Source organism: Chiloscyllium plagiosum, chromosome 5, assembly GCF_004010195.1.
Source record: "Chiloscyllium plagiosum isolate BGI_BamShark_2017 chromosome 5, ASM401019v2, whole genome shotgun sequence".
Lineage (NCBI taxonomy): Eukaryota > Metazoa > Chordata > Chondrichthyes > Orectolobiformes > Hemiscylliidae > Chiloscyllium > Chiloscyllium plagiosum.
Window position 1 is genome coordinate 46,248,291 of NC_057714.1, and position 26,926 is coordinate 46,275,216.

Below are 26,926 nucleotides of genomic sequence, written 5' to 3' on the forward strand. Positions count from 1 at the left end.
CCTTATGGCACAGTGGCAATATGCCTACCTCTAGACTAAATGGTCCAGGTTCAAGTCCCATTTAACCTGGAATTTTGTCATAATCTGTCCAAACATAATTATTAAACAAAGTAACTATGAGAGACAGGGCCGACAGCCACACTGGTCTGAAAACACCCAATCTCAGAAGCTAAGCAGACATCCTGGTTAAGACTTTGATGGGGGATCTGCCTGGGAATATCAGGTGTAGTAGACTAGTGGGCATCTGTGGAACATGTTTGTTTAACCTTGTATATGTGCAGAATCCCCATCTCTGGGCCAGAAAGTCAAAGTTCAAGTTGTACCTACTTCAGGAGTGTCCCTAACATTTTCGAATAAATTTGTTTAAAAGGAATTTATATGAGACAGTTTTTTTAAACCACATGACCAGTGAGGGGCTTATCATCAGGGAAGAGGTTTAAAAAAAAAGTGAATCTTTGAATAAGGTTCATGTGGGAATTCAGTGCAAAGAGGGGGAAAACGTGGTTTAATTGGGTTTATTGCTATAGTAAAGTGCATAAAGGATGAGACATTTATCAGTTCAAGTTTTCTCAATAGTTTAAGTTAAGGCAGAGGAAAATAAAGTATATAACAAAACTAAATTAATATCTTGACTTCACTTGTTTTAACATTAAGACATGGTAAGACAGCTTGCTCATGTTGAATGTGTGTCCTGCAGCATGTGGGAAGTTGTGAATGCAACAGGTCACCTAGATGACCACATATGAAGCAAGTCTCATCAACTGCAGAAATGTATGCTTGGTGCTTGAGTGAACTGCTGCCATCATTGTAGCATGCCTGAAGTGAGAATTGGGAGTATTTAAAGTCCCAGCGAAGGAGGATGAAGGAATTGGTTAAGAAAAGGAAAAGTGAAAATGACAATAAGCCAATGAAGAACATAAAGATTATTTCAGCATTCTAGGAATGTGAAAAAGAAAATATTAGCTAGGACAAATAAGAGGTCTGAAGAAGAGTCATCTAGAATCGAAACGTTATCTTGCTCTCTCTCCATGGACGCTGCCTGAGAAACTAATGTTACATTCTGCTCGTCTTCACAAAAGACACAGAAAGTCCCCCATACTAGGCAACATAAGGACTTATGGAATTGAGGAACTAAAAGGAATTAGTATTGGTAAAGATGTAGTACTTGAAAAGTTAACTGGATTGGATGCTGATAAATTCCCTGGAACAGATGAGCTTCATCCCAGAGTGCAGGTGATGGCTAGAGAGAGAACTGATTATTGCTAAAAGTTAAAACCACACAAAACACTTCCGAAAACTAGTACTTCCAAATAAATTTGTTGGACTATAGCCTGGTGTTGTGCGATTTTTTTAACTTTGTCCACCCAGCACCGGCACCTCCACGTCATGATTACTGGTAGATACCTATCAAAATTCTATAGCGTCTGAAAGATTTCTGTAGACTGGAAAATAGCAAATCCAACCTCGCTATTTAAGAGAAGGACTGCAAGGATGCAGCCTGTTGGTTTTAATGTCAGTAGCAGAGCAAGTATGGGGAAAATCTATTCTGAAGGATATGTTGACTGGACATTTAGGTAAGAATGGCAAAACTGAGCAAAGTAAACATGGATTTGTAAAAGGAAAATTATGCTTGACAAATTTCGGACTTTTGAGAATATTATTTGTAGCACTGATAAAGAAGAACCAGTGGATGTGATGCATTTAGAACTTCAGAAGCTTTGCAATAAAACCAGAAGATTAATAAATAAATTAGAGCACATATATTGAGAATCAGGTTAGTAGATGGAAAGCAAAAGGTAGAAATAAATAGATCATTCTTCAGATGGCAGACTGTTGCTCATGATGTACCACAAAAGTCAATGCTGGGTCCACAATTATTCTTAATTTGTAAACAGTAAATGATTTGGATCTCAGAACCAACATCAAATTAGGTGGAACAAAAGTTGTAAGGGGGTTACAAGGAGGTTTGAAAAGGACTTAGACTAAATGAATGGGTTCAAGCATAGCACATGGAATATAATGTGAATAAGTGAGAAGTTATTAACTTTGGTAGAAAAACAAAGGCAGGGTATTTCTAAAATGGGAACACGGTGGGAAGTGCAAGTATATAAAAGGAATTGGGTATCCTTGTTTATAAATCACTTCAAGTTGGCTTTCAAGGCAACAAACAATTAAGATGGCAAATGGTATGCCAGACTTCATCACTGGGGGATTTGAGTAAATCATAAAAATCATAGAATCCCTACAGTGTGGAAACAGGCCATTTGGCCCAAAAGGTTCACACCAACCTTCCGAACAGTAACCCACCCAGACCCATTCCCCTACCCCTATTACTCTACATTTACCCCAACTAATGCACCTAGCCTATGGGCAACTTAGCACGGCCAATTCACCAAACCTGCATATCTTTGAATTTTGGGAAGAAACCAGACACCTGAAGGAAACCCATGCAGACAGGGAAAACATGCAAACTCCACACAGACAGTCGCCCGAGGCTAGAATTGAACCCGGCTCCCTGGCGCGGAGAGGCAGCAGTGTTAACCACTTATCTACCATGCTGCCCCAAGTACAGGAGTAAAGATGTCTTGCTCAACTGGAGTATTGTGTACAGTTTTGTTCAAACTTTATTGCTGGAACAGCACAGCAGGTCAGGCAGCATCCAGGGAACAGGAGATTCGACGTTTCGGGCACAGGCCCTTCTTCAGGAATATCAGGAGATTCGAAGTTTCGGCCGCAGGCCCGTCTTCAGGATGAAGGGCCTGTGCCCGCAACGTCGAATCTCCTGTTCCCTGGGTGCTGCCTGGCCTGCTGTGCTGTTCCAGCAATAAAGTTTCAACTTTGATCTCCAGCATCTGCAGACCTCACTTTCTCCTCCGTACAGTTTTGTTCCCTTTATTTAAGGAGGAATATACTCAGCATAGAAGACGAGCAGTGAAGATCATGAGATTAATCCCTAGAATGGTGGGATTGTTTTATGAGCAGTGATTTGAGACCAGGTCTATATTTTGTAGAGTTCTGAAGAATGAGAGATGATCGATCACATTGAAACTTAAACTCTTACAAGATGTGACAGGGTGGATGAAGATGCTTCCCTGACTAATATGAATAAAATCAGACCAGACAATCTCAGAACGAGGGCTAAGCCATTTAAACTGAAATGAGAAGGAAGTTCCTCACTCAGAGGGTGATGAATTGTTAGAATGCTCTGCTCCAGCACACAGTGGAAGCTAAATCAATGAGCATGTTTAAAACAAGAGATTTCTGGAGACGAATGGCATCAAGGAATATTGGCATAGTGTAGAAAAGAGCTTTGAGACAGATGATCAGCCACGGTCAAACAGAGCAGACTTGAAAGGCCGAATGCCCTCCTCTTATGCTCCAACCAAGCATGAGATTGATTGCTAGGATAGAATAAAGTTATGCTAAAATTGCATCAAACCTTTGTTAGATCATACTTACAACACTGTGAAAATACTAGCTACCATCTTATGTAAAATACCTTGGTTACAGGAGTGAGTACAAAAACGATTGAACAAAAATGGTAACTGAACCATGATGTCATACCCATCAGAAAAGAATGAACATGATGTTTCTCTTCTCTCCTGAGAAATGGAGGCTAAGGACTGACCTAACGGAAATCTTCAAAATTATGAAAAATTTTGACGGAGTAGCCTCAAATGGTGTTTTCACTTTTGGGCAAGAATAAAACTGGAAGGCACAATCTAAGCTAATAAACAAGGAATCTGTTACAAATTTCAGAATAAACTTCATCTACCTGCAGTGGCAAGAAATTCAAACTCACCAAGCACAAAGACCAGTTAAGACTATGGGTTATAGATGCACTGAAGTAAAGCTAGCTAAATATAGGAGACAGAAGAAAATAGAACACTGTGCTGATAGAGTCAGGTGAGGAAAACTAGGTGGTGGCTTGAGTGGAATACTAAAAGCAACATGAACTGGTTAAGTTGAATGGCTTGTTTTTATGGTATCTATGTATAAGACAGTATGAAAAATGAACACATTACAAACATACAGTTTTTTAAACAATAAATTTATATTTATACAAGCTGCCACTACCAAAGCCATTAATGGAATAGCTCAGTGGAAAAGCACAGATCATGGAGAGAAACCAATGTGAAGAATACACCAGGAGATCTACCCTGCATAACCAGAAGGTAAAACAATTTATCCAGAGCTGTTAGAATGATTATTTAAACACTTCACACAGCCTCATATGTTGGCTTTGCTCAACTGATGACAATTTTTTCACGTTATGACTTGCAGTTTGATTGACAACTCAAAGGACGTGTCTGAACTATTATCCTGGGGCTTTGTAGATTTTTTTTCCTCTGGGGTATATTTTAGGGGAGATGAACGTGCTCAAAGAAATTCAGCAATTATCTCCCACAGTAAAGTTTAGTTGTTAAATGTGGCAAATAAATGTCATATTTAACTCTGACTGAATTGGTTGACAAGCTGAAGTATTTTTAAATGTTGTTAGGAAAAAAATTTCACAAGTCCCTCCATGGATGGTGTCACACACAGCAGGCTGCCGTTTAAATTTACACAAAATTGAAATTAGTTCTAATTTAAGAACTGGCATATCACAAGTTTGGGGTAGTGGGGATAATAAATTGTACTCTGAAATGGTAATGGAGCTTAACATTTCCACTATGATACTGAAGGTTTAGCTTCCATCTTTGGTCTGTGTCGAGTTTGCTGACCTCAGGCAAAACAACCCTCTTTGCACAAGTGGTTTCTATACCTTGGAGCTAGGTGGAGAAGGCAAAGCAAAGCTCTGATCTCAGTATTGACTGCAATCCAGTGATAACTGTTGAAATGTGTCAATGTTAGTTGTGGGCTGGATCCAACAATACTGTGCTGTTCCCAAAGTTCAACAGTCTGGGACCACTGATACAAGTGAATGTGAAAGTTTATTCCAGCTAACTCATTACAATCTTAAAAGGGAAGTAAAATCCTGCATCTCATAACAATGACAAAATTCTAGAACTGCTTACAACTATACTTAACTTAGCACCATCTTTGTAGTTCATTTTATTACACAGTGGAACTACTCCTGCTAGGAACCAGTGGGTAGACTGCATAATTACTCCATCAGTATTTCAAAACCTATGAAGAGACAAGTACAGAAGTCTGCTTCTAAACTACTGAAAAAAGCTCCCTAAGTTTTTGGAGCCGCACTCCCAGCACAATTGGAGAACATTCCATCACACTTCTGCGTTGTGCTTCATCAATGATGCATAGGCATTGGAGAGTGAAGTAATGACTTACTTGCTGCAGAATTCTGACCCTCTGACTTGGTCTTGCAGCCATAATATTTAGAAGGCTAGTCAAGTTCAATTTCTGGTCAATGGTAGCCTCCAGCAAAATGGTTGCAACTTACTCAGCAATGGGAATACAATTGGATATCAAGAAAAATATTGATCAGATTGGACTTGCCCTGTTCTTTGTGAATAGGAGATAGCTGGACAATTTTCACATTACCAGGTGGATGCCAGTGTGTAGCTGTAGTGGAACAGCTTAGTTAGAGATGCACCTAGTTCTGGAGCACAAGTCTTCAGTATTATTAGCAAACTGTTACCAAGAACTACTGTATCCAGCCTTCAACCATTTCTTGCCATCAAGTGTGGTAAATCAAATCAAATGCACTTAAGTCTGGCACAGGTAATCTAGTGAACCTGTATACATGCTGCCAGGCAGTGAACCTGTATACTCGCACATCACACGACAAAACACACAATTCTTTTTGCTTAAAAAGCATTTAAGACTGAATAAAGGCTTCATGGTGCAGTTTTGTGGATGGTTTTGAGAGAGTTAAGTAAATTAATGGAGGGTAGCACCATCATATATTTTGAACTGATGTGTTGGGCTCCCCAGTCATTGGGAATGGAGCTTCCTCCACTTCATATTAATAGTTTAATTGGTCACCAACAATCCTGACCAGATGCGTCAGGACTGCAGAGATTCAATCTCATCAGTTAGTTATGGGATCGGTTATGTGCTGCTTTCATGGTTTAGCATGAAAATAGTCCAAGGTTTAGCTTCACCCGAATGACATCTCATTTGGAGAAATGCCTGGTGCAGCTCTTGGGAATTCATTCTGCATTCTGGGTGCATTGAACTAAAGTTGATTTCCTGGTTTGATCATTAAGGTAGAGTGAGGGATATTCTGAGTCATAAGGTGAAAGATTTTGGTCAAATAGAATTATTCTGCTGCACATGGTACACAGTGCCTCACAGATGCCCAGTTTTGAGTGGCTTCATCTATTCTCACTCAATCCCACACAACATGGTGGAGGGAACAAACAGAATGAAGATGGGATTGTCTTCACATGGACTGTTTAGTGGTCACTTCTATTTATACAGTCATGGACAGATGTATATGCAACAGGTAGACTGGTAAGGACCTGGGTTTTTGGTCCTCCTTGGTTCCATCACACACAGGCCCAGACTGGCAATTATATTCTCCAGAATGTAGCAAGTTCGGTCAACAGTGGAATTTCACAACCCAGAAAATATTCTGTGCCCTCACTACCCAAAGCACCTCGTCTAAGCTGTGTTCAACATGAAGCAGTACAGGCTCATCGGCTGAGTGCTGGTGGGTGGGAATCACAAGGAATCTTCCTTGCCGTTGTTTAACTTGATATCATGAGATTTTGCTGCATCAGAAGTCAACGTTGATGACTTGCAGAAGAACTTCCTCTTGATCTGAACCAGGCACTGCCCATCTTGCTGCATCTGTCCTACTGATGGAACAGGACATACCAAGGGATGGGGCCTTGAACATGATATTCCAAAACAAATTCAGAGAAGTTTAGGCTGTTTCTTAATTAGTCTATAGGACTGCTCTTATTATTTTGATACAGGCCCCAGATGTCAAAAAACAGACTTTGCGGTGTTGACAGCACTGGATTTGAGACTGTAATTTCTGGTACCCAAACCACTGCAAGCCTATTCCACCCAGTTTTATCCTTTTTGGTTTTTCGGTAGGATTCTGTATACCTGAGTGCCTTATGTCATGTCATTTCAGACGGAAATTAAGAGTTAACCACACTGCCATTGTTCTGGAGTCACATGTGGATAGTAATTTCTTTCCCTAAAGGATATTCACATCAAAAGAATAGAAAGCAAGCAAGCAGAGAATTCATCACACAAACTCATTCTGTTGAGATATGTGACATACATGCTGCAGAAGACTGCACAGTTGAAAGAGCATTATTCAAATTTTAGATAAATGTGGGTTTTTACACAGAACCAACAGTCCCAGACAGGAGGAAGGTATTTGCTGTGAAAGAGAAGTTCAAGTTTCCTGAAGGATGTTCGGGTGGTTCTGGGAGTTCTACATAGGATCACAGATGGTAGCGTGATCAAATATCAAATATTCAGATTGGGAAAGGACTGAAGACAAAAGCAAAGTTGAAGTGAGCTATCTTTTGGCTGCATAAAGAAACTGCATATATTAAAGTGAAGTAATATGATTTCAAAGTACCAATTTTAAGAGAAAAAAAACAAAGAAATTGCAGTACCACAACTTGTTTCTGAAAACATAACCATTTAAGGTTTACTCCTGCAATATAAAATCTCTGAACCCTTCAACTATTTTACTAAGTTATAACATTTGCAATTGCTTTGTGAACACAATGCAGAAATAGCTTTATCTATTAGGGCTAGAGGGGTATTAATTTTACTTATAATAGACAGTTTTTCACCATATTTCCTTTCTAAAGGCATTCTGAAGAAAAGTCACTACCTAATAAATTACAAAATGTAGGAACCAAGTACACCAACAATGAGCGCTTTGCTGTTTGAAATTAAAAAGTAAACAACCATCTTACTATTTTTGGCCTTTGTATTGCAATCCCTAGAAAGTCAATACTGACTAATACAGATACAAAAAGGACAGAACTACAAGGGTGACAGAAGGGGCAAATTTTTTAAAACTTATGCAATATCCTACAGAATATACAACTTTTTCCCAATCAGCTGTCTATGATTGTCTCCATGAATTGACACAATTATTTTGACACATTGTAGCATAAAATTCAAATATTCACTGGAATTTTTAACTTGATTTATAATGTGAAAACACCATGTCAAAATTCTAAACAAAGATAATATTGAGCTGATCTTGAAACATATACAAAGATGCACAATTAATCCACATATCAATTCTTGACCTTTTATCAAACATTGAATTGAGCATGAGTTGTTATATCTCAGTAGTCTCTACAGTAGAAAAACAAAGTAAATTAAAAGAATGGAAGTATTAGAATATGTTTCAAAATGGAAATGTCACCAGTGACCACCAACTGTCTCCCAAAAAAATACAAATTTGTAGGCACCCCCAACCAAAAACTATCAAATTCAGTAACAAGAGGTACTTACACTGTCAATGTAATTCACCATGGGATAGCTTCAAAGAAATGCAGATTTGAAAATTGGATCCAGACATTAAAATAGACCAGATTATAGTTACTTTCATCTTTGTAAACAGTGAAATGCTATTTTAAAGATGTACTTGTGTTAAGCCTTGAAATAAATTTACAGCATATTGAAAATATATGGTGTTCCAGTTAACACTGCAAGGCTCTCAACATACTCCAATTTACTTAACATTAAAGAACACTGACACTTCAACCAATTTTAATCGGAGTTTAAACATCGCATTAATATATTAAACAAACGATTCCAGCTCAAACAAAAGGAAAGGAACCTCCAGCACAAACCAAATGTATTAAGACACATTGGTCTTGATAAGATATTCAGCAAGTTAGTCAATTTCTGCAACGTTGGTGATCTATGGAGTTTTCAATCCTCTCCACAATCAGGGTTGAACAGCATTGCAAGCAATGATTGAGAGAAGTTTACCAATTTACATCAGGAACACAAATCTTTAAAGTTGCACCTACCAGCACCCTAAACCTCAGCTCTACAGGAAAACAGATGCATCATAAGATCATCAACATCGTGGCTTTAACTACTCTATTACTTGGATGTAAAACATTCCTGGATAGTCTACAGCTTTGTTCTCTTATGCATAGCAATTCAAATAAAATTGAAGATCTAAAAAATAGGTGCTATTGAAGGATGGAACAGACAACAGCAGGCTATAGCCTTATCCTGTAAATATTCAAAGCAAATTTGAGGGAACATCTCTGCAACAGTGAAGATAAGTCTAGAAATATATCTGTTCTCATTACAGTTTTAAGTAGTTGGGTAATGTCATGCTACCTAATAGCTCACATTGCATTTATGTCTTATTTACAGTCTCCAGAAATCTGCCAGCTTTCTAGCATGTCACTATCAATATACCCAGTATCACGACCCTAAACATTAGCTGAGAAGTTATGACATACATTTAAGTTCAGTAAACTGCTGTAACAGTTGTTATAGTATTAGATGAGTCGCTTGGTCATACAATGCTTCAGTATTGATGAAAAGTAAATTGCTGGTGAAGCTCATATTTATCAGGGCAGATGCAAGAATGCTAAATTTCTATGAGGAAGCATAATTTACACTGCATGGGAAAAGGGTGCTGAATGGTTGGCAGGTCAACCCTGAATCATCCATCACTATCATCTCTTATGCTTTGGTTTTATTCAAAACAAGTGTTCTGCTTTTGGAGTTATTGGAATCATCCAATATCTAATCCCATTAATCAGGATCTGCAACTCACTTAATAACATCAATTGGGGATCGCCTTCGTTTCCGTTCATGCTCGGGAATTACATGCCAAGTAAAGACCAGCCTCCAGTCAAACCCACCAATCTGTGGCTCTCCAGAGTGTCCGAGGAACTCAAAGGTATTCCAGTCAATGACATCAATTACAGGACATACCACAGCTGTTTCTTCTTCATTGATTCTGTCAAAAGAAAACACAAATGAAGCATTAACACAAGTCACTGAAATGTTCTGCATAATTCCAATAATTGTAAAAGGTTCTTGTCTTGAGCTAAAATGTTTCCAAATAATGTATTATCTATTCCTACATTTCTCATTTAAAAGCAGTTGTGCGTTATTATGAAAAAAAATTACTGCAATACCTTCAAACACCATCTTATAGCCAACATTGGGTGAATAGTGTCCATTTGTGAATTGGAAATAAACTCAGCAATTCAAGATGCAGCAAAATGCTTCAAGCATAATTTCATGGATTGAATACTCAAAGCTTTCATTATATAACTACTCAGGATTCACGAAGTTGTTACACCGAAGTAAAATGTTTTCTACAAAGTCATAAAATAAGCAACAGTATACTGAATGACACAGAATTCTCAGTACTCAACTACTGCAGCAATCTTGTAGTATACCTTTAATTAATGAAAGTTTGTATAATAGTTTTTCGTGCAAGTGGCTATTCATTGTAGATTTATGGATGAGGAGGAAAAGTTAGAATGTAACCACAACCAGCAATACCATGTATAACAAAATGAGGATCCAAATATGAATGCATTGCAACAAATCAATCACATTAGAGATTAGTGTGTGTTACAACGCGGACGACAAACCCCGCTGCTGATTAAAACCAAACACCTAGAAAAGCTTGCATTGTCTAGTAATGTGTTATAAATGTGTAAAAGGAAGAAGATCACCGACTTCCACTGTATGAATAAAAAGTGACAATTTATTTATGTAATTCTAACAGGAAACACTAACCAAAACTATTAACAAACTGAACACTCTCTCCTAACTAACCACTAATCCTTAGCTGAACACAATTCTATTAATATGGTGTTCCCATAACAATTATTAAACATCACATTTACTTAATTTCTCAAAGTCCATACAGCCTCTTACGCTGTCTTCCTCTGGTCTTCCGATTCTGCTGTCTTCTTCCTGGGTTGCCTTTCTACTTCTTACTGCTTTTAGAGGAAAAGGTACCTTTTGATAGAAATTTCAGCAGGCACGATCTATGAGAGCACGATGTTTATTTCTACAGATGGCATTTGCTCTTCGGCTCTATTGCAGTTGCTCTGACCGGTTTCCAACATGTCCGCATGTTTTATACCCCCCCACGTCGTTCCCTCTCATTGGTCCAATGTTGTTAATACAATAAATTCAAACTCAATTGGGTTTTAGTATCCTGGGCATAATTTAAATTAGTTGGTTAAATTTGAATTGTTATCAAAATAGTAACCAAAACTCAGGTATCCATTTAACAGCCATTTGCTACATGTATCTATTTTGGAACAGCCCATCTCTTAGCTGTTCTGTACTCTGGCAGCTGTGGCTGTACTTTAAATTTTCTTTAAAATTCCGAAAACACTTTCTATCTTAAAAGTAAGCCTACACTCTTTCAATTTCGTAACAAGAGGTACAGCTGTGGAAAAACCAAAATGGGAATTGTATATCAAAGGGTTTAACACTTTTATAACAAATAGAAAGGGAGGATGAGGATGTCAAGAAGTATAATTATATGCAATGACTTAATGGCAGTAAAAATAAAAGTGACAAAGCTATCAGAAAAACAGGAAAAGGATCCATGTAAATAATGTTAAATGGTGAAAATTAATTATGATATTCATGGGATTAGTTGACAAGCCACCTAATTTTGGAAGTGGGACAAATGGAAGAGATGTGTGAACAAATTCAGACAGCAAAAACATTGAATTATCATCACTGGGAATTTCCACAATCACTAAACAGTCAGAGGAGATATGTGGTTAAGAAAATAAAATTCCTACAAGTGTACAAGACTGCTATAACCCAATTTGGAAGAAGCCCAAAATGAAAGGATTAGCTACTGGATTTAGCAATGGGCAATGAACTAAGATGACAGGATTAAAAATAGGGGACCATCCAGGCAATGAAAACCATAATATTATACAGTTAAGGATAGAGAAGAACATAACAGTTTAGAGTGAAGGAAAGCTGGAAGAGGCCTGAGAATAGAACTTGGAGAAATAGTATGATAATATTAAGTAACAATAACAAAGGACAGCAATAGGAAGAATTTTAAATTATGTTCACCAAATCCCACAAAAATTTATTGAATTAAAAAATGGGAACAAACTAACAATTAATCAAACACATGGACACAATATAGGAAATTTAAGCATTAGAAAGGAGGTGTGAACTAAGACAGAACAGGAAGCACAACAGGAAAGGATAAACGTCAAAAAACCAGGAAGGCAAAGATGAACAATCCAATTATCAAATAAACATTAAATTAAATAGGAACAGAACATACATGAACACAAAACAGAAATTAGGATGGCAAATAGTAGTTATACAGAATGGCAGATTGGATTTGGAACCCCACAAGGATCAGAACAGGGACTACTGGTGTTTAATATTTATTTTAATGATTTAGATTTTATAATCAAAATCACAATTTCTAAATTTGCAGAGAACAGCAACTTGATAGGAATAATCAAGACTAAGGAGAACTGTATAAAATTTTAGACAATGTTTAAAAAATGAGAGGTTGGTAATGCAGCACTTGAGTCTTGCAAAAAAAAAAACATCCATGCTGCCAAAACTCTTTGTCTTGCACTCATTAGGACAAATGCATAACGCCAAACTTCGAAAGGAACAACAATTTTTACAGCATGGAAGGAAGATGCTGATTGGTTGGCAAGCAGATTCAGAATGGTGGAAGTATTGCTGAGGAGAACACACTGTGAAATGACTGTGCCTGAGGCTTTCATTTAATTCAAAATGGCAACATATAAAAGTCAAAGAGGAGTGATCCTCAGTGGGGTGAAGAGGGACCAATCTTTCAGGGGGTACCATCATAGTCTGCTAAGGGGCTTGTCCGAATCCATAATTAGTTGGGGTTATCCTGTCAAGTCGAGGGAGTTTCCCATGGTCAGCCCTGCAGGTCAAGTGCAACCAATCTGGGGATAAGATGTATATTGGTCAGGGTGCTGTGTAGGACATTGGTCCAAGGGCTGAACTGTGGTCAATCAGGGTGGTCCTGTAAAGGGTGGGGTTGGGGGGTGCACCATGGTCAATCCTGGCAGTTTGATCAACAATAGTCCTGGGCTTTTAAGTGGGTAGTTCGCAGAAAGTAAACAACTGAAGTCTGGGGATGGGTATTCTCACAACAAAGAACAAAAAATCAAAAGACCAAAGAAAATTACAGGACAAGAACAGACCCTTCAAGCCTGCACCGATCCAGATTTCAGTCTATAACTTGTAATACACATTTTTAGAAGTGAATGACTTGCAATGACTAAGACTAAAGCACTTAAAAATAGAATCTGAAGTTTCCATTTAACAAATATTGATGCACTGGGCAATATTTCAGTTGCTACGTCCATATATGACGCGTGGGGATGGTCTTTGATTTTTTTTTGTGTGGGTGATAATTAACTTGCAGACTGATTTACTACAGAATTATACTCCTGCAAAGTACCATGACAATAATGATTGTGAAACATACATTTGGATAAGGTGACATACCTCAGAACACCTTATGGAGGCATGACACTTTGTGAAGGCATAACAAGGTTAATTGTGATGGATGAGGGGACCCAGGACTTACTTTAATACAATTACGTCATCCTTCAGATGTTGCTCATAGATCACCTGCTGACACATTTGACAAGGACAATGCCATGGATGTGGTCCTTGTGGTCTTGCTTCAACTCCAAAAACAATGCAGAATATAACAGTAATTACAACTCGGTCACCAGTAAGAACAGCAGTAGCTGCTGCACAATCTCCACAGGAAGCAGCAACAGGTAAATATCCACAAAGGAGATGAAGGAGAATGAGGCCTACAGACCAAAGATTTCATGACTGTTATTATATCCTTCAACTCTATTATACAGCATATACTTTGTGAAACAACAATGTCCTGGGTAATCATCAAACAATGCCATCTGCTGGAGCAGCTCTTTACCTTAGAAGGACTGACCCTAACCTGGTGACTGTCAATTCACAGCTGCCCTCAATTCCACTGCAACTGAAGCCTCTGTGTGGAATCTTTCAATTTTTTACCTATAAATGAACCCAACATATAACTGAGGCCATTTTCTCCAGATCATAGCATTTATATCTTTCTTCCCACGACAAGGAGAGTGAAAGCAGTCAGACAGTAGGACCTTCCACCATCATGCACATTCCCCCAGTTGCAGGATATTATTGACTGCACACATGTTGCTGTATCACCAACAGCAAAGTCTTCCACTCTTTCAATGCATAAACTAAATGTGACTACTGATGCCAAAGTTTGGAGATCAGTGCCTGCTTTCTTCGGAACTGCCATGATCTGTAAATATTGGAGCACTTGCAAGGTTCTAAGGCCATATAAGGATGGTTGTTGGGAAACAGGCATGGCTCAAGACATCTTTACAAAACCCTCAGACTGACAGAGTGAAGATACCATGTTGCTCATGCTTCCCCAAGGTAAAGTTGAGAGGGCTGGATCGCTCCAAAAGTGTTGCAGTATAGCCCAGAAAGGATGTCCTGCATCATTGCAGTATGCTAAGCTCTTCATAATTGGAGCCAGCAAAGGGAGAAGCTTTCCTAGATGTAGACAGAATTGGAAATCAACAGTAATCATCCGAAGAGGAGAATCAGAACATTGACCAGGAGTGCTGCCAAAACAGCATGCCACAGTGATGCATCATTGAGTCAGAGGTAACCTCAATGCAGGATGAACAAGCTGGGTTTGGACTCCGTTCAATTGTTTAATATTTTGTTGACAAGTAGCTCCTGTTAATCAAGGACATGTAGACCTTGTTATTATTGCCGTCCTTGATCTTTTCAGCTGCTGAATGTCTTGTTATCCATGTAAACACATATTTCTAACCTGATTGTTCAGACATGTTATGATATACAAGTGATGCATATGGAACTTTATCCTTAGCCAAAGCCCACTTTCAATATATTCTACTGACTGTTAAGTAAAAATCAACAATGAACTGATATTGAATGATATTAAGGTTAGGTAGCTCCGAACATCAGTCTGGAAGCCATATCAGAGTACAGTGTAGTGACAGGTGGCATGACAAAAACAAGTAGCCACTGGACTGTTTTCTCAATTTACCATAAACATTTGATCAGTTAATCCAATGGAAGCCTTCTATACAATTGAAATTTTCTTGGAAATTATGTCTATGGGTTTTTGTTCAAAATAATTTTGGCCTTTTATAAATACAATCAGCTTCACATAAATTAAATCAAAATCTGCCCATTTTTAAAAAGCCCAAATTCTGTAAATCTTAAAAATATCTGCCACACTTCATCACAATCCATGAAGTATTGTACCATATTTTGGTACTTGAGTGAATAAGATAATCTGAGAGTAGCTGACCCCTTGGAGAGCTGTATGGTGCATCTGGATGCAGCAATAGTGTATGGTCATGCAAGAATATATCCCAAATTCTATAGCATTGACGACACACAGACTGCATTGATGCGTCATCAGCCATCCCTTCATTTGATTACCCTCTACCTGTCAACCATCTATATACTCCATCAACTATCATGAGGTACCTGCACTCTTGGAAATGACAAGGGGTGAAGGTGCCATGATAGCTGCCAGGGTACCATGACACACTTGCAAAAAACTCCAGTTAAACGTGGAGGAAGTGGAATCCCTTCATGTTCATAAATGCAAAGTCGCTCAGCCAGTACAGAGGAGGCTTCATAAATGCAGTCATTAACTCGTTGCATTGGAAAGAGTCCGATGAAGGAGGTCAATCACACTGTTGCTGACACCTATCAGCAGTGAACTCAATTTAATCCAATAAATAATCAAAGGAGGCACGTTTTACCTGTTTTATGCTATGATGCTCACCCGCTTGCAACATACCAATCAAGTCAGCCTATGCTTTTAAAGATCTGGAAGCACAGACGTTCAACACCATCATCACTTCAGTAGGAACAGACAGTGCACACCCATAAACAATTGAGGAGTGAGGTGTCTCTCTGGAAAGTTGCATAATTCTGCTATGAGTTGCCAAACTGAGCACAGCCACTGGTATTCTGTCACAACTATGGAACGTTATTTTGTTGATACACCCCTTAGAAAGGGTATCGCCAACATGTCTCCCATCATAACAACAGGCTGTACTTGTATTGCTGCACAGTGACACAAATCTCCACTAGAAGAAGCTCAGGTCTCTTGTCCAGAAATGCCATTCTATCGCAGCAAATGCACTATGGCTGACTGGACTGCGTGCTCAACCTAACCAACCCCTGGAGATTCACTTTCCCCTAACTAATCAAGTAGCTACAGATCAAACTTTCACCCTAATACCCTCAATGGCCATTGTGTGGCATTGCAGGAAGAACTCTGATCCCTTCCCCAATTACACACAACTCAAATACTCCTACTTCCATGTCTCACCACAGAGCTGCCACCATCTCACGTACTGGATTGCCAAACTTCCATTGCCAAATCTTAACTTACACCAAGGCCTGCTCTCCATCACCTCTCTGTGCTCACTCACCTACATAAGCTCAGATTCAAGCAACATCTTTACTTTAAAATAATCATCCCTGATTTCAAATATCTCTTCAGCTTTGCCCTTTCTCATCAGTGCAATCTCCTCCATCTCTACAGCCCTTCAAAATCTCTGCACTCAGCTAATTCTGACCTCATGCACATCCCCAATTGTATTTGCTCCACTCTTTGTGGCTGAGCGCTTGCCTGTTTTCCAATTTCTGTAATGCCCTCCTTGCATCTGTCCACCTCTTCACCACGCTATACTCCTGAAAACCTTTGTCCAGGATTCTGACCCAGTGAAACTGAATGAAAGATGATTATTTCCAAGCCAGGAAGGCAGAGGAACCTGGAGGTTCCCAAGTACCTGCTGCAATTTTGAAACCACAGGTTCTCAGTTTGTTGTTGTGCTTCAATTGGCTCTTTTCTATGATAAATTTATGGCCTGACAGTTTTAGGTGGGTTGCTGCTGAACAGATCACAGTAACTCCATCAAATTCTTTGGGAGGCTGAACTGCATTGGGAAGCAGACATGCCACTTGGAAATCTGAAAGTGCCTGCTTATCCAATCTGGTTTCATAGAGTCATCCAGCATAGAAACAGACCCTTCGGTCCAACTCTTTTATGCCAACCAGACATCGCAATCCAACCTACTCCCATATCCTTCTAAACCTGTCCTATTCATATATCCATCCACCCATCCAGATGCCTTTTAAATACTGAAATTATACTTGCCTCTACTGCTTCCTCTGGCAGCTCGTTTCATACATGCACCACCCTCTGTGTGAAAAGGTTACCTCTCAAGTCCCTTTTAAATCTTTCCCCTCTCACCTGAAACCTATGCCCTCTAGTTTTGGACCCCCACCCCCCCAGGAAAAAGTCTATACCTATGCATGCCCCTCATGATTTTATAAATCTCTAAGGTCACCCCTCATCCTCCGATGCTGCAGAGGAAAAACATCTCAGCTTATTCAACCTCTCTCTATAACTCAAACCCTCCAGTCCCGGCAACATCCTTGCAAATTGGTCCACCAGCTAAACCCAATGTAAATATAGCAATAAAAAAAAATTCAGATTCAGAAGTAACTTCACAACCCAAGTGTAGTAAGAATGCTGAACTCATCTCCAGTGAGACTGGATGATTCAAATATCATGTATTGCGCTGTATTTTTCTATGTTCTATGTTCTATGGATGCAATTACAAAGATAATGAAAGAAGTACACAGTTATGCTTAAAGAAAATTAGATGACAAAACAGAGATTGGATAGGAGTATAAACGCCAGCATGAACCAACTGACATTTGACAACATTGTGAACACTTTTATATGGGATAAATCAGAATTGAGATACCAACCTACCTTTCCAGTAGCGGTTCCAGCCAACCTATATGGCATTCACAATGGCAGTCCAAGAACGTCAAGACATCACCTGTCGCTATAGATGCGCCCAACAATCGTGCACGAACTAAACCTTCTCTCTTTCGTGCTCGTATCAACCGCACTTTGCGAAGAGTAGCCACGTAGTCTTCTAAAGGCTTTTTCAGGTGTTCTGGGAAAGCAAATAACAAGAAATTAAAAGCCAGATATTACAATAAAGGTTTCTGTTTTGGTGCAACTTTTCCAGAAAATTTTTCAAATGTATCGCACTACAAACTCACTACAGTAACACGATCATTCTCAACTTTTTTTTTTAAGTTACTCTTCAATTGCAGCTTTAAATCGGATACAAGGCCATTTATGTATGGGATGCAATAGGTCAGATTTCAGAGCAGCATGTAAATTCAGTGCAGAGAGGAAAGAGGTACTTTTTGCTTGTTTTTTTTAGTTGATAGCTTGTAAACTCTGAGAATAAACAGAAACTCAGGATGAGGGGCCCAGCACAAAGCAAAGAGTGACATCACAGGAGATGTGTCAGTTCATGGGTTGATAATAGATTAGAAATTACTTTCCAATTGCAGATAAAGGCAGAAATACTTACAGATTACAAGCTAAAAGACCAGTAGGATTTTTATTAGAAAACAAATTAAGAACAGATTAAATAGAGATGCAGGGCCACATGATGTATTGTGCCTGCACGCGGGGGCTAGTGGACCACACTGTGGTTCACAGTGACCACATCTGTAACAAGTGTCTACTGCTTGTGAAATTCAGCTCAAAGTTGATGAGCTGGAGTCTGAGCTTTGAACATTGCAACACATCAGGGAGAGGCAAGAGTTAACTGTATGCTGCACTGCAGGAGGCACTCACACCACTTAGATTAACTACCTTGAAGTCAGTCAGGGGTGACTCAATGAGATAGGTTGTGGGATCCAGGAGATGGTGCTGAAAGCACCTCAGTCTTTGAGATCATCTAAAAGATTTGAGATTCTTGCACCTTGTATGGCTGAGAGCAGAGGCTGGAGGGAGGGGATGAGCAAAACGACCACAGCACCATGGTAAAGGGAGGCATGCAAGAGAGGGCAAAAAGAGAAATGTAGTTGCAATCAGGATAGTACAGTCAGGGGAATAGACACTGTTCTGTGGTCAGGATCGAGAGTCCTCAAGCTGGATTTCCCGGTCTGGTGCCCTGGTTCAGGATTTGTCCACGGGGTTGCAGAGGAACTCTAAATGGGAAGGGAATATCCAGTTGTTGTGGTCCATGTAGGTACCAATGACATAGGTAGAAAGAGGGAAGGAGGTTCTGCTGAAGAAGTATGAGCAGCTAGAGACTAAATCAAAAAGCAGAACCAAAAAACGTAATTATCTCCAGATTACTATCAGAGACTCAAGTTAGTTAGCATGTGGTCAACAAAATTAAAGAGGTAAATATATGGCTCAAGGATTGGTGCAATAGAAATTGGTTCAAAACTCCTGGGACTTTGGCACCAGTATTGCAGAAGGAGGGAGTTGTTCTGATAGGACATGTTCCACCTGAATCATGCTGGGACCAGAATCTTTGCAAATCACATAACAAGAACTGACATAGGTAAAGGAGAACGGAGGATTGCAGGTTGGTGACAAGTTGATTTTTTGATTGCAGCTTAAAGAATACGGAGTGGCCTGGATAGACTGAATGTGGAGATGTTTCCAAAAGCACAGCCTCAAAGTGAAGATGACCCTTTAGAGGTGAAATGAGGAGCTACTTCTTCTGCCAGAGGATGGTTGATCTATAGAACTCATTGCTACAGAAGGCTGTGGAGGCCAAGTCATCGAGTGTTTTTGAGAGAGAGGTAGATAGGCTCATGGTGAGTAAGGGGATCAAGGGTTACAGGGAGAAGGCAGAAAAATGGGTTTGAGAAACATATCAGCCACGAACAAATAGCACAGTAGCCTCAATAAGCTGAATGGCCTAATACTGCTTCTATATCTTACTGTCTGTCTATCCAAAAAAAGGAAGTGACAGAATGTATGAATGTCAGATTGTACCAAGGAACCATGCAAGTGCAGGGAGATTAGATGATAGAATAGACTTAAAGCCTTTATATTTAGTGCACAAAGCATTTGGAAAAAGATAGATAACTGACAGATGAAATCACATTAAATGAATATGATCTCATAGCTATTACAGAAACATAGTTACTAGGAGATCAAAACTGGGAACATAATATTCAGGAATATTTGACCTTTCAGAAAGGCTTGGGGATGGAAAAGGTGCTGGGATAGCGCTGTTAAGAAATGAAACGAGGACAGTTGCGAGAGGTGATGTAGGCCCGGATGATGTGGAGTCCATTGGAGTAGAGGTAAAAATCAGCAAGGGACAGACAACTATGTTAGGAGCATTGTCTAAACCCTTGAACACTGAAGGACACGCTATAAATCAGATTGTCGGAGCACGTAAAAAGAATAGAGCAAAAACGATGGGTGATTTTAATCTTAATGCTTAATGGGTTAATCAAATTGGAAAAGGTAGCCATAACAATGAATTCAAAGAGTGCATTTGAAATAGTTTTCTAAAGCATTACATCATGGAGTCAGCCAGGGAGCAGGCCACCCAGGATCTGCTAATGGGTAATGACGCAGGTTTAATAAAAGGACCTCCAAGTAAAAGATCCCCTAGGAAGTAGTAACCACAACATGACGGAATTTAATACTCAGTTCGAGAGTAAGAAACTTGGTTCAGAAACAACTGTGTTCAACGTAAAGAAATTACAATGAAACGAGGATAGCGAAAATGACTGGTTGGATAGATTAGCAGCATTGACAGTAAGCAAGCAGTGAGTGGCAGACATTTAAGGAGTTAATTCATGACCCTCAGCAAAAATATATCCCAATAAGGAGGAAAGATTCTGAGAGAAGGGTAGCAAACGATGGCTAATCAAGGATGTTAAGGAGAGTATAAAGTTGAAAAGAAAAGCATAATAAAAATAGGATGTCAAACCCAGTAATAGCCCCAAACACTAGAATAAATTCAGAATCCAACAAATGAGGACTAAAAAGATAGTAAAGACAGAAAATAAACGAGGGCAAACTAATGGGGAGTATTAAAACTGATAATACGAGCTTCTTGAAATATATGAAAAGGGGAGAGGTCAGACTGAATATAAGCCACTTAGCAAATTAATCTGTGGAATAAGAGGTTGAACAGATACTTAACATCAGTCTTTATGGTGGAAGACATTCCATTAACACCAAAGAATACAGAGGAGGAATTAAGTGCCATCACAATCAATAAAGTTGTAGCATTAAACAGACTAATGGAGCTAAAGGCAGGGGAGTCCCCTTGCCTTTATGATTTATATCCTAGGATCCTAAAAGAGGTTGCTACACAGTTGAGGCATTGGTTGCAATTTTCTAAAAACCAAGTAATAGCAGAGCATTTTGAAAATCATAATCTAATCAGGTAGAGTCAGCATGACTTTAGGAAAGGGAAATCATGTCTAACTAATTTTTTTTCCCCCAAGAATGTCTGAACCCGAATGGATAGACAGGAACCAGTAGATGTGTTGTACTTATACTTCCAGTCAAGATACCTCAGAAAAGTGTGTGATTAGATGAGAGCCCAGACTGTTGAAGATAGTACATCGGCATGGATAGAGAATTGGCTAATGTGCAGCAAACAGCAAGTGGGGAGAAGTGGTTCTTTTTCAGGTTGGCAATGTGACCAGTGGGTTCCACAGGAATCCGTGCTGGTGCCACAACTGTTTACAATATATAATTAGGACTTGGAGTAAGGAGATGAATGTACTAGAGTCCAAATTGCAGACAACACAAAACTCGGTGGAAACACAGGATAAGAGGGGGATACAAACATATTACAGAGAGATACTGAAAGGTTAAGTAAGTGGACAAAAAGAATAAAACATGGGGAAATGCAAAGTTGTTCACTTTGAAAGGGAGAACAAAAGAACAAAATATGATTTAAATTGTGAACAAAAACTGCAGGAACGTGCAACACTAAGGGTCTTGAGGGTACTCCTGCACAAAACACAAAGCTAGCACACAGCTGCAGCAGGCACTCAAGAATGTTTCATGGGAGTTCAAGCATAAGAGTAAGGAAGTCTTTCAGCAACCATACATTATGCTGGTGAGACCACTTCTGGAGTATTGAAAGCAGTTTTGGTCCCCTCATTTAATTGGCAGGAATTCAGAGAAGGTTCATGGTGATGAACAAAGCTTGGAACTCAACTTACTGGAGTTTAGAAGAATGAGATTAACTCTGTGTTTTACAAAGTTTTCATTGAAACATATAGGATTCTTAATGGGCTTGACAGGGTAAATGCTGAGAGGATATTTTCCTTCATGGGAGAGTCTAGGATCAGAGGGCATTGATGCCCCTTCATGCTGAGACAATTTAAGACTCAGTTTATGAGGAATTTCTTCTTTCAGAAGGTTGAATGTCTTGGAACTCCTTGCCACAGACAGCTTTGAGGGCACAGCTCTTGTGTATATTTAAGGCTGAGATAAATAGATTCTTGATCAGTGTGGGAATCAAGGGTTATGGGGAAAGGGCAGGAAAGTGGACGCTAGGAATGTTAGATCAGCCATCATCCTATTGAATGGCAGAGCAGGCTCAAGGAGCCAAACAACCTATTCCTATTCCCGTTCCTGTGTTTTATGGTTGAACAAACTTATATTCTCACATATGGCACAAGAATATGGTTTTGTCAGCTCTGAAACTGATGGCAAACTAACTAAACAACCACAGACTTGGCAAGGTTCTGAGTAAGGTTTCAGCAAGCTGCATATGCCAGATAGAAAACACTAAATGATTTAATTACAACACACTGAACAACCATAAACTTTTATTTGCACATGATGAGTTTAAACATTAATATAATAACATTTGAGAGAAGTGGAAAAGCACACACAATTTGGAGCTCACTGAGCCTTGTCAAAGCAACATTGGCAGTTGCTATAATCATAGTGTTAAGTCTGGGCAACTGCCACTGGTGACTCATGGTTGGGTTAAATGCTAACACCAATCTTCCTTTCTATGCTGCTCAGTCATCTTTGGTGGAGGAATGACCATGAATAAGACACAGCAGAAGAGGTTGTCTCTTCTCCTTGGTATATTATACAATAGGTAACAAGACAGATTACATGAACTCAAATAAATTAACTATCGCAAATAAAAATAGAAAACACGTGCCTTCATCAGGAGACGTGTCAGTGTCCAATAACTCCGAACTGCCCTCAGATTCCATATGGCAGTAATTATATATCAGATTGTGATGCCATGTTAGTGCCCCTTTTTGGAGCCAGAGACATTGGTTTACGTCCCATCTCATCACATTCCTGGAAAGGTTAATTTAAAGGTATCCACGTCCAAACAGTCAGAGCTTCAGCATAGCCATATTTTAACTTTATCATGACTATTACAATATACAACAACAATAGCAATAGAGACTCCAACCATCAACCCTTGAGATTCAATAGCATCACAATCGCTGAATAGCACTGACCTAAAATTGATCTGGACAACGAATACTGTGGCATTAACAGTAAGTCAAAGAGTAGGACCTCTGCAGTTGTAACGTTAAAAGATTAGATTGCACTCTTTCTCTAGACATTAATGCAATATTAAAGGGTTAAACTGTACTGTTTTTGAGTGGGGGTGACATTCACGCAGGAATGTGGATGACTCCCACTTCATTTGGCCAGCCATTTACTACTACTGCCCTGCTAATATCAAATTAAAACTCTCATTCAATCCCTTCCATTCAGAAATGTTTTCCTAGCCATCCCCCTATCTAGGGCATATCACACCTACATAGTCCCTACGATGAGGGAATTTACATTTACATTATCTCAGAGAACGACCTCATCCTACCATTGTACCTGGGGTACCATGTGATTATGGGGGAGCGGCCAAAGTACCTGGAAGCATTACCAACTGACCTGTATAAAGGGGATGTGTTTTCTTTCCTCAAGGACTCTTTTGACTCTATTTTACCCACCTGTGAGGAGGGTCAAAGGGGGGCCACACAGCTTGTACAGGCTTTAGTAAACTTTAACTGTTTGCAGAAGTTGGTGTGTGTAAATTGCACCTCGTGTGTGAGACACCTCGGGAAAAGAACCTAACGCAGTAACTATATTAATTCACTTCCTGATTCTGAAAGCCTATGTTCCTGCAAGGTACAGTCAGGAGCAAGACTCCACTTGCTTGAATGGTGACAGCTCCATCAACAGTTAAGAAGCTCATCAGGTAAAGTAGCTTGCTTGACTGTCACCCTATCCTATATTTTCAACACACACTCCTTCCACCACTGATATACACTGGCAGCAACATATACAAGATGGACTGCAAAACTCTCCAAGGTTCGACGGACAGCACCCTCACACCGACAACCTCGACCACCCAGAAGGGCAAAAGATGCACCCAAACATCACTTCTGCAGTACCTATCTCTTCCCTCCTCTTCACCCCCATCCTCCACTCCTCCAAGTTCACATCCTGATTTGGTGCTAGACGGATTCAAAATCCTAGAATTCCCTTTCTGAAGTGTCCACCTGCAAACCACAAGTACTACAGTATTTCAAGACGACAGTTCACTATCACCTTCTAATGGGCAACAAATGCTGGCCAAGCTAGGAAAGTCCACATCACACGAAAGAAAATAGAATCTTTCCTATTTCGTCAGACTGTAAAACTGAAGTATGGATGCCAGCCAAGCTTTTTGAGCAATACCATCAAATGTTTTACGGCCATCAGAGGATACCCCAAATGAACAATCTAAGCAACCAATTCGTAGAACAATTGATCTGCTTCTTCGCCAAACAGCTCTCTCAAGGTGCATGTTGAGAAGAAAACTGTACCACAAACACTATAATTACTACTCAATTGATGGAAAACACAGAATAAAGCAGCTTTTCAGGATTATGTTAAAGTATTTAGATAACAATGACAACCATTTAAAGCTCAAACATAAAAGCATTTGTCATTGTTGTAAAGCACAAGTAACATTTGCTTATCTATTAAGGAATTGTAGTTTGAGATTTCTGAACCTTGTGCTCTGATCAATTAGCTCCAAAAGAAAACACATCTGAATATCAGAGCACTTTTCACAACAAGTCAGAACCTAAAGTAGCAATAATAACAAATAGCTTGTTGCATATAGACTGGGAAATGGTCATAAATTAAATATTGATTTGTAAAGGTATTATTACTGAAGCTTCTCTTCTAAAAAAAACCCCAAGGAGGAACAATAAGAATAAAATGAAAATTTGGATGCTCAATGACATGATTATCTTTTGCTATGCATACTTCACAAAACAAAGTCATCTAAATATGAAGTTATATCTGATGATTTGTAAAGTTGTCAGCCTGTGACTTCCAGCAATAAAAGTTAAGCTTTTTATTTTATACAGAAACACTTTATAACATTTACTTAAGAAATAATCTTGTTTTAAAAATGGGTCAATCAAGGAATAATATGCAGCGACACTAAAAGTAAATCCCTGCCAATATTGTAAATTAGTGTGTCAGTAGCTTGTGCATGATTAAAAAAATGTTTTCCTGTCCAAATTTTTTGTATATTCCTCCTTATGCAATATAATTCACGGTGATTCAGTGCAACGACCTAAAACTTCAAACAATACAGACCGTGAAGATCACAGAAAATGGAATATATACTTGCCCTACAAAATCCATCCAAACAAGTTCATATTAAAGCATTTGTAACCAGAATCTCCAAGAAAACAATCAATTTAGACCTCCTCTTGAGGTCCCCAGCATGGCAGATTCCAATCTTCACTGAATCGTTCTTTTTGTTATTCATCCTTGGGATGTGGAAACCACTTCCTGGACCTGCATTTATTAGCCATACTCAAATAGCCTTCAAATGAGAGCCTTGCTAGGCCATTTCATATGGAAGTTAAAAGTCAATCATGTTGCTGTAAGTCCAGATTCACATGCAGGCCATACCAGTAGGTTTGGCTGACAACCTTCCCTGAAGGACATGGGTGAACCAGACAGATTTTTACAATAATTGACAATGGCCGCTACATCATTATCAGACTCGCTTTTAAATTTGATGTTTTTCAGTTGAATTTGAATTTCATCGTGGGATTCCAAAGCATATCCCCAGAATATTAGATTACTCGTTCAGTAACATTTCCAGTGCACCACCAATTGAAGGTTGCCAGGACATTCCCACAAAAGTACTAAAAGTTTATGACCCTAGCCAAACAGCTTCAACATGGCATCTATCTAGAAACATGGAAAATTTTCCAGTTATGTCCTGACCACAAAAGGCAGGCCAAATTAATCCAGCTAATTATCACTCGAACAGTCTACTCCAGATCATAAACAAGAAGAAATAATTGACAGTACCATCAGGAAGCTTTTCTTGAATAATGGCTGGCTTACTGACATTGATTCGCATTCTATCACAGCTACTCAGTTCCTGGCCTCATTACCACCTTGGCTGAAACATGGGCAGAAAAGATGAAATCCAGCGATGAGGTAACAATCTTTGACATCAAGGTAATATTTGATCAAGTGTGACACCAAGAAGCCTTAACAAAAATGAAGTCAATAGGAATCAGGGACAGGACTTCCCACTAGCTGGAGTTATGCCTAGTACAAAGGTAAATACAGAGGAATCGCGATTATCCAAATACCAATTATCCAAAAATTGGATTATCCAAAGGAGATCTCGCGGTCCTGATGGAAACATTACATAAAAGGCATGTTTCCAACAATGATCGCGTCTTTTGTTTACAGTGATTAAACAGGCATCGTCTCCAAATTACTGACCTCCCGCCCTCTCTCTCCCTCCACACTTTCCCTGGAATTCTATACAGGGGCATACCCTAAACCTCCCTTCCCCAAGTAGTCTCTCCAATATTGCTCTGTACAAGTGAAGGTGGAACCTGTCAAAACATTGCAGTACAAAGTTGTGGGGCTGTGGCTGCTTGTGCGTGTGCTATTTGAAGACTTACCCCCACAAAGGTAGGAGCTGCAGCATTCTGTTGTTGGTGTCCAGTCCAGCTGCCCCGGAGAGGGGGCGGGTGTGTACGGGGTTGGGGGGCGGTGTTAGATGAGGTTTGGGGTGGGGGGAGGTGTTGCACTGGGTTGGGGGCGGAG

General features: G+C 39.4%; 1 protein-coding gene across 1 annotated transcript in view; it reads right to left on the reverse strand.

Annotated features, from left to right (window-relative positions):
- The window catches only part of galnt12 (UDP-N-acetyl-alpha-D-galactosamine:polypeptide N-acetylgalactosaminyltransferase 12), an 81,386-nt gene that overhangs the window by 17,113 nt on the left and 37,347 nt on the right, over window positions 1-26,926 (reverse strand). Inside the window, exons 3-4 of the mRNA XM_043689958.1 lie at window positions 17,780-17,969; window positions 9,698-9,883 (exon numbers count right to left, since the gene is read on the reverse strand). Coding sequence (XP_043545893.1) covers window positions 9,698-9,883; window positions 17,780-17,969 — 376 coding nt within the window. The remainder of the gene's footprint in view (window positions 1-9,697; window positions 9,884-17,779; window positions 17,970-26,926) is intronic.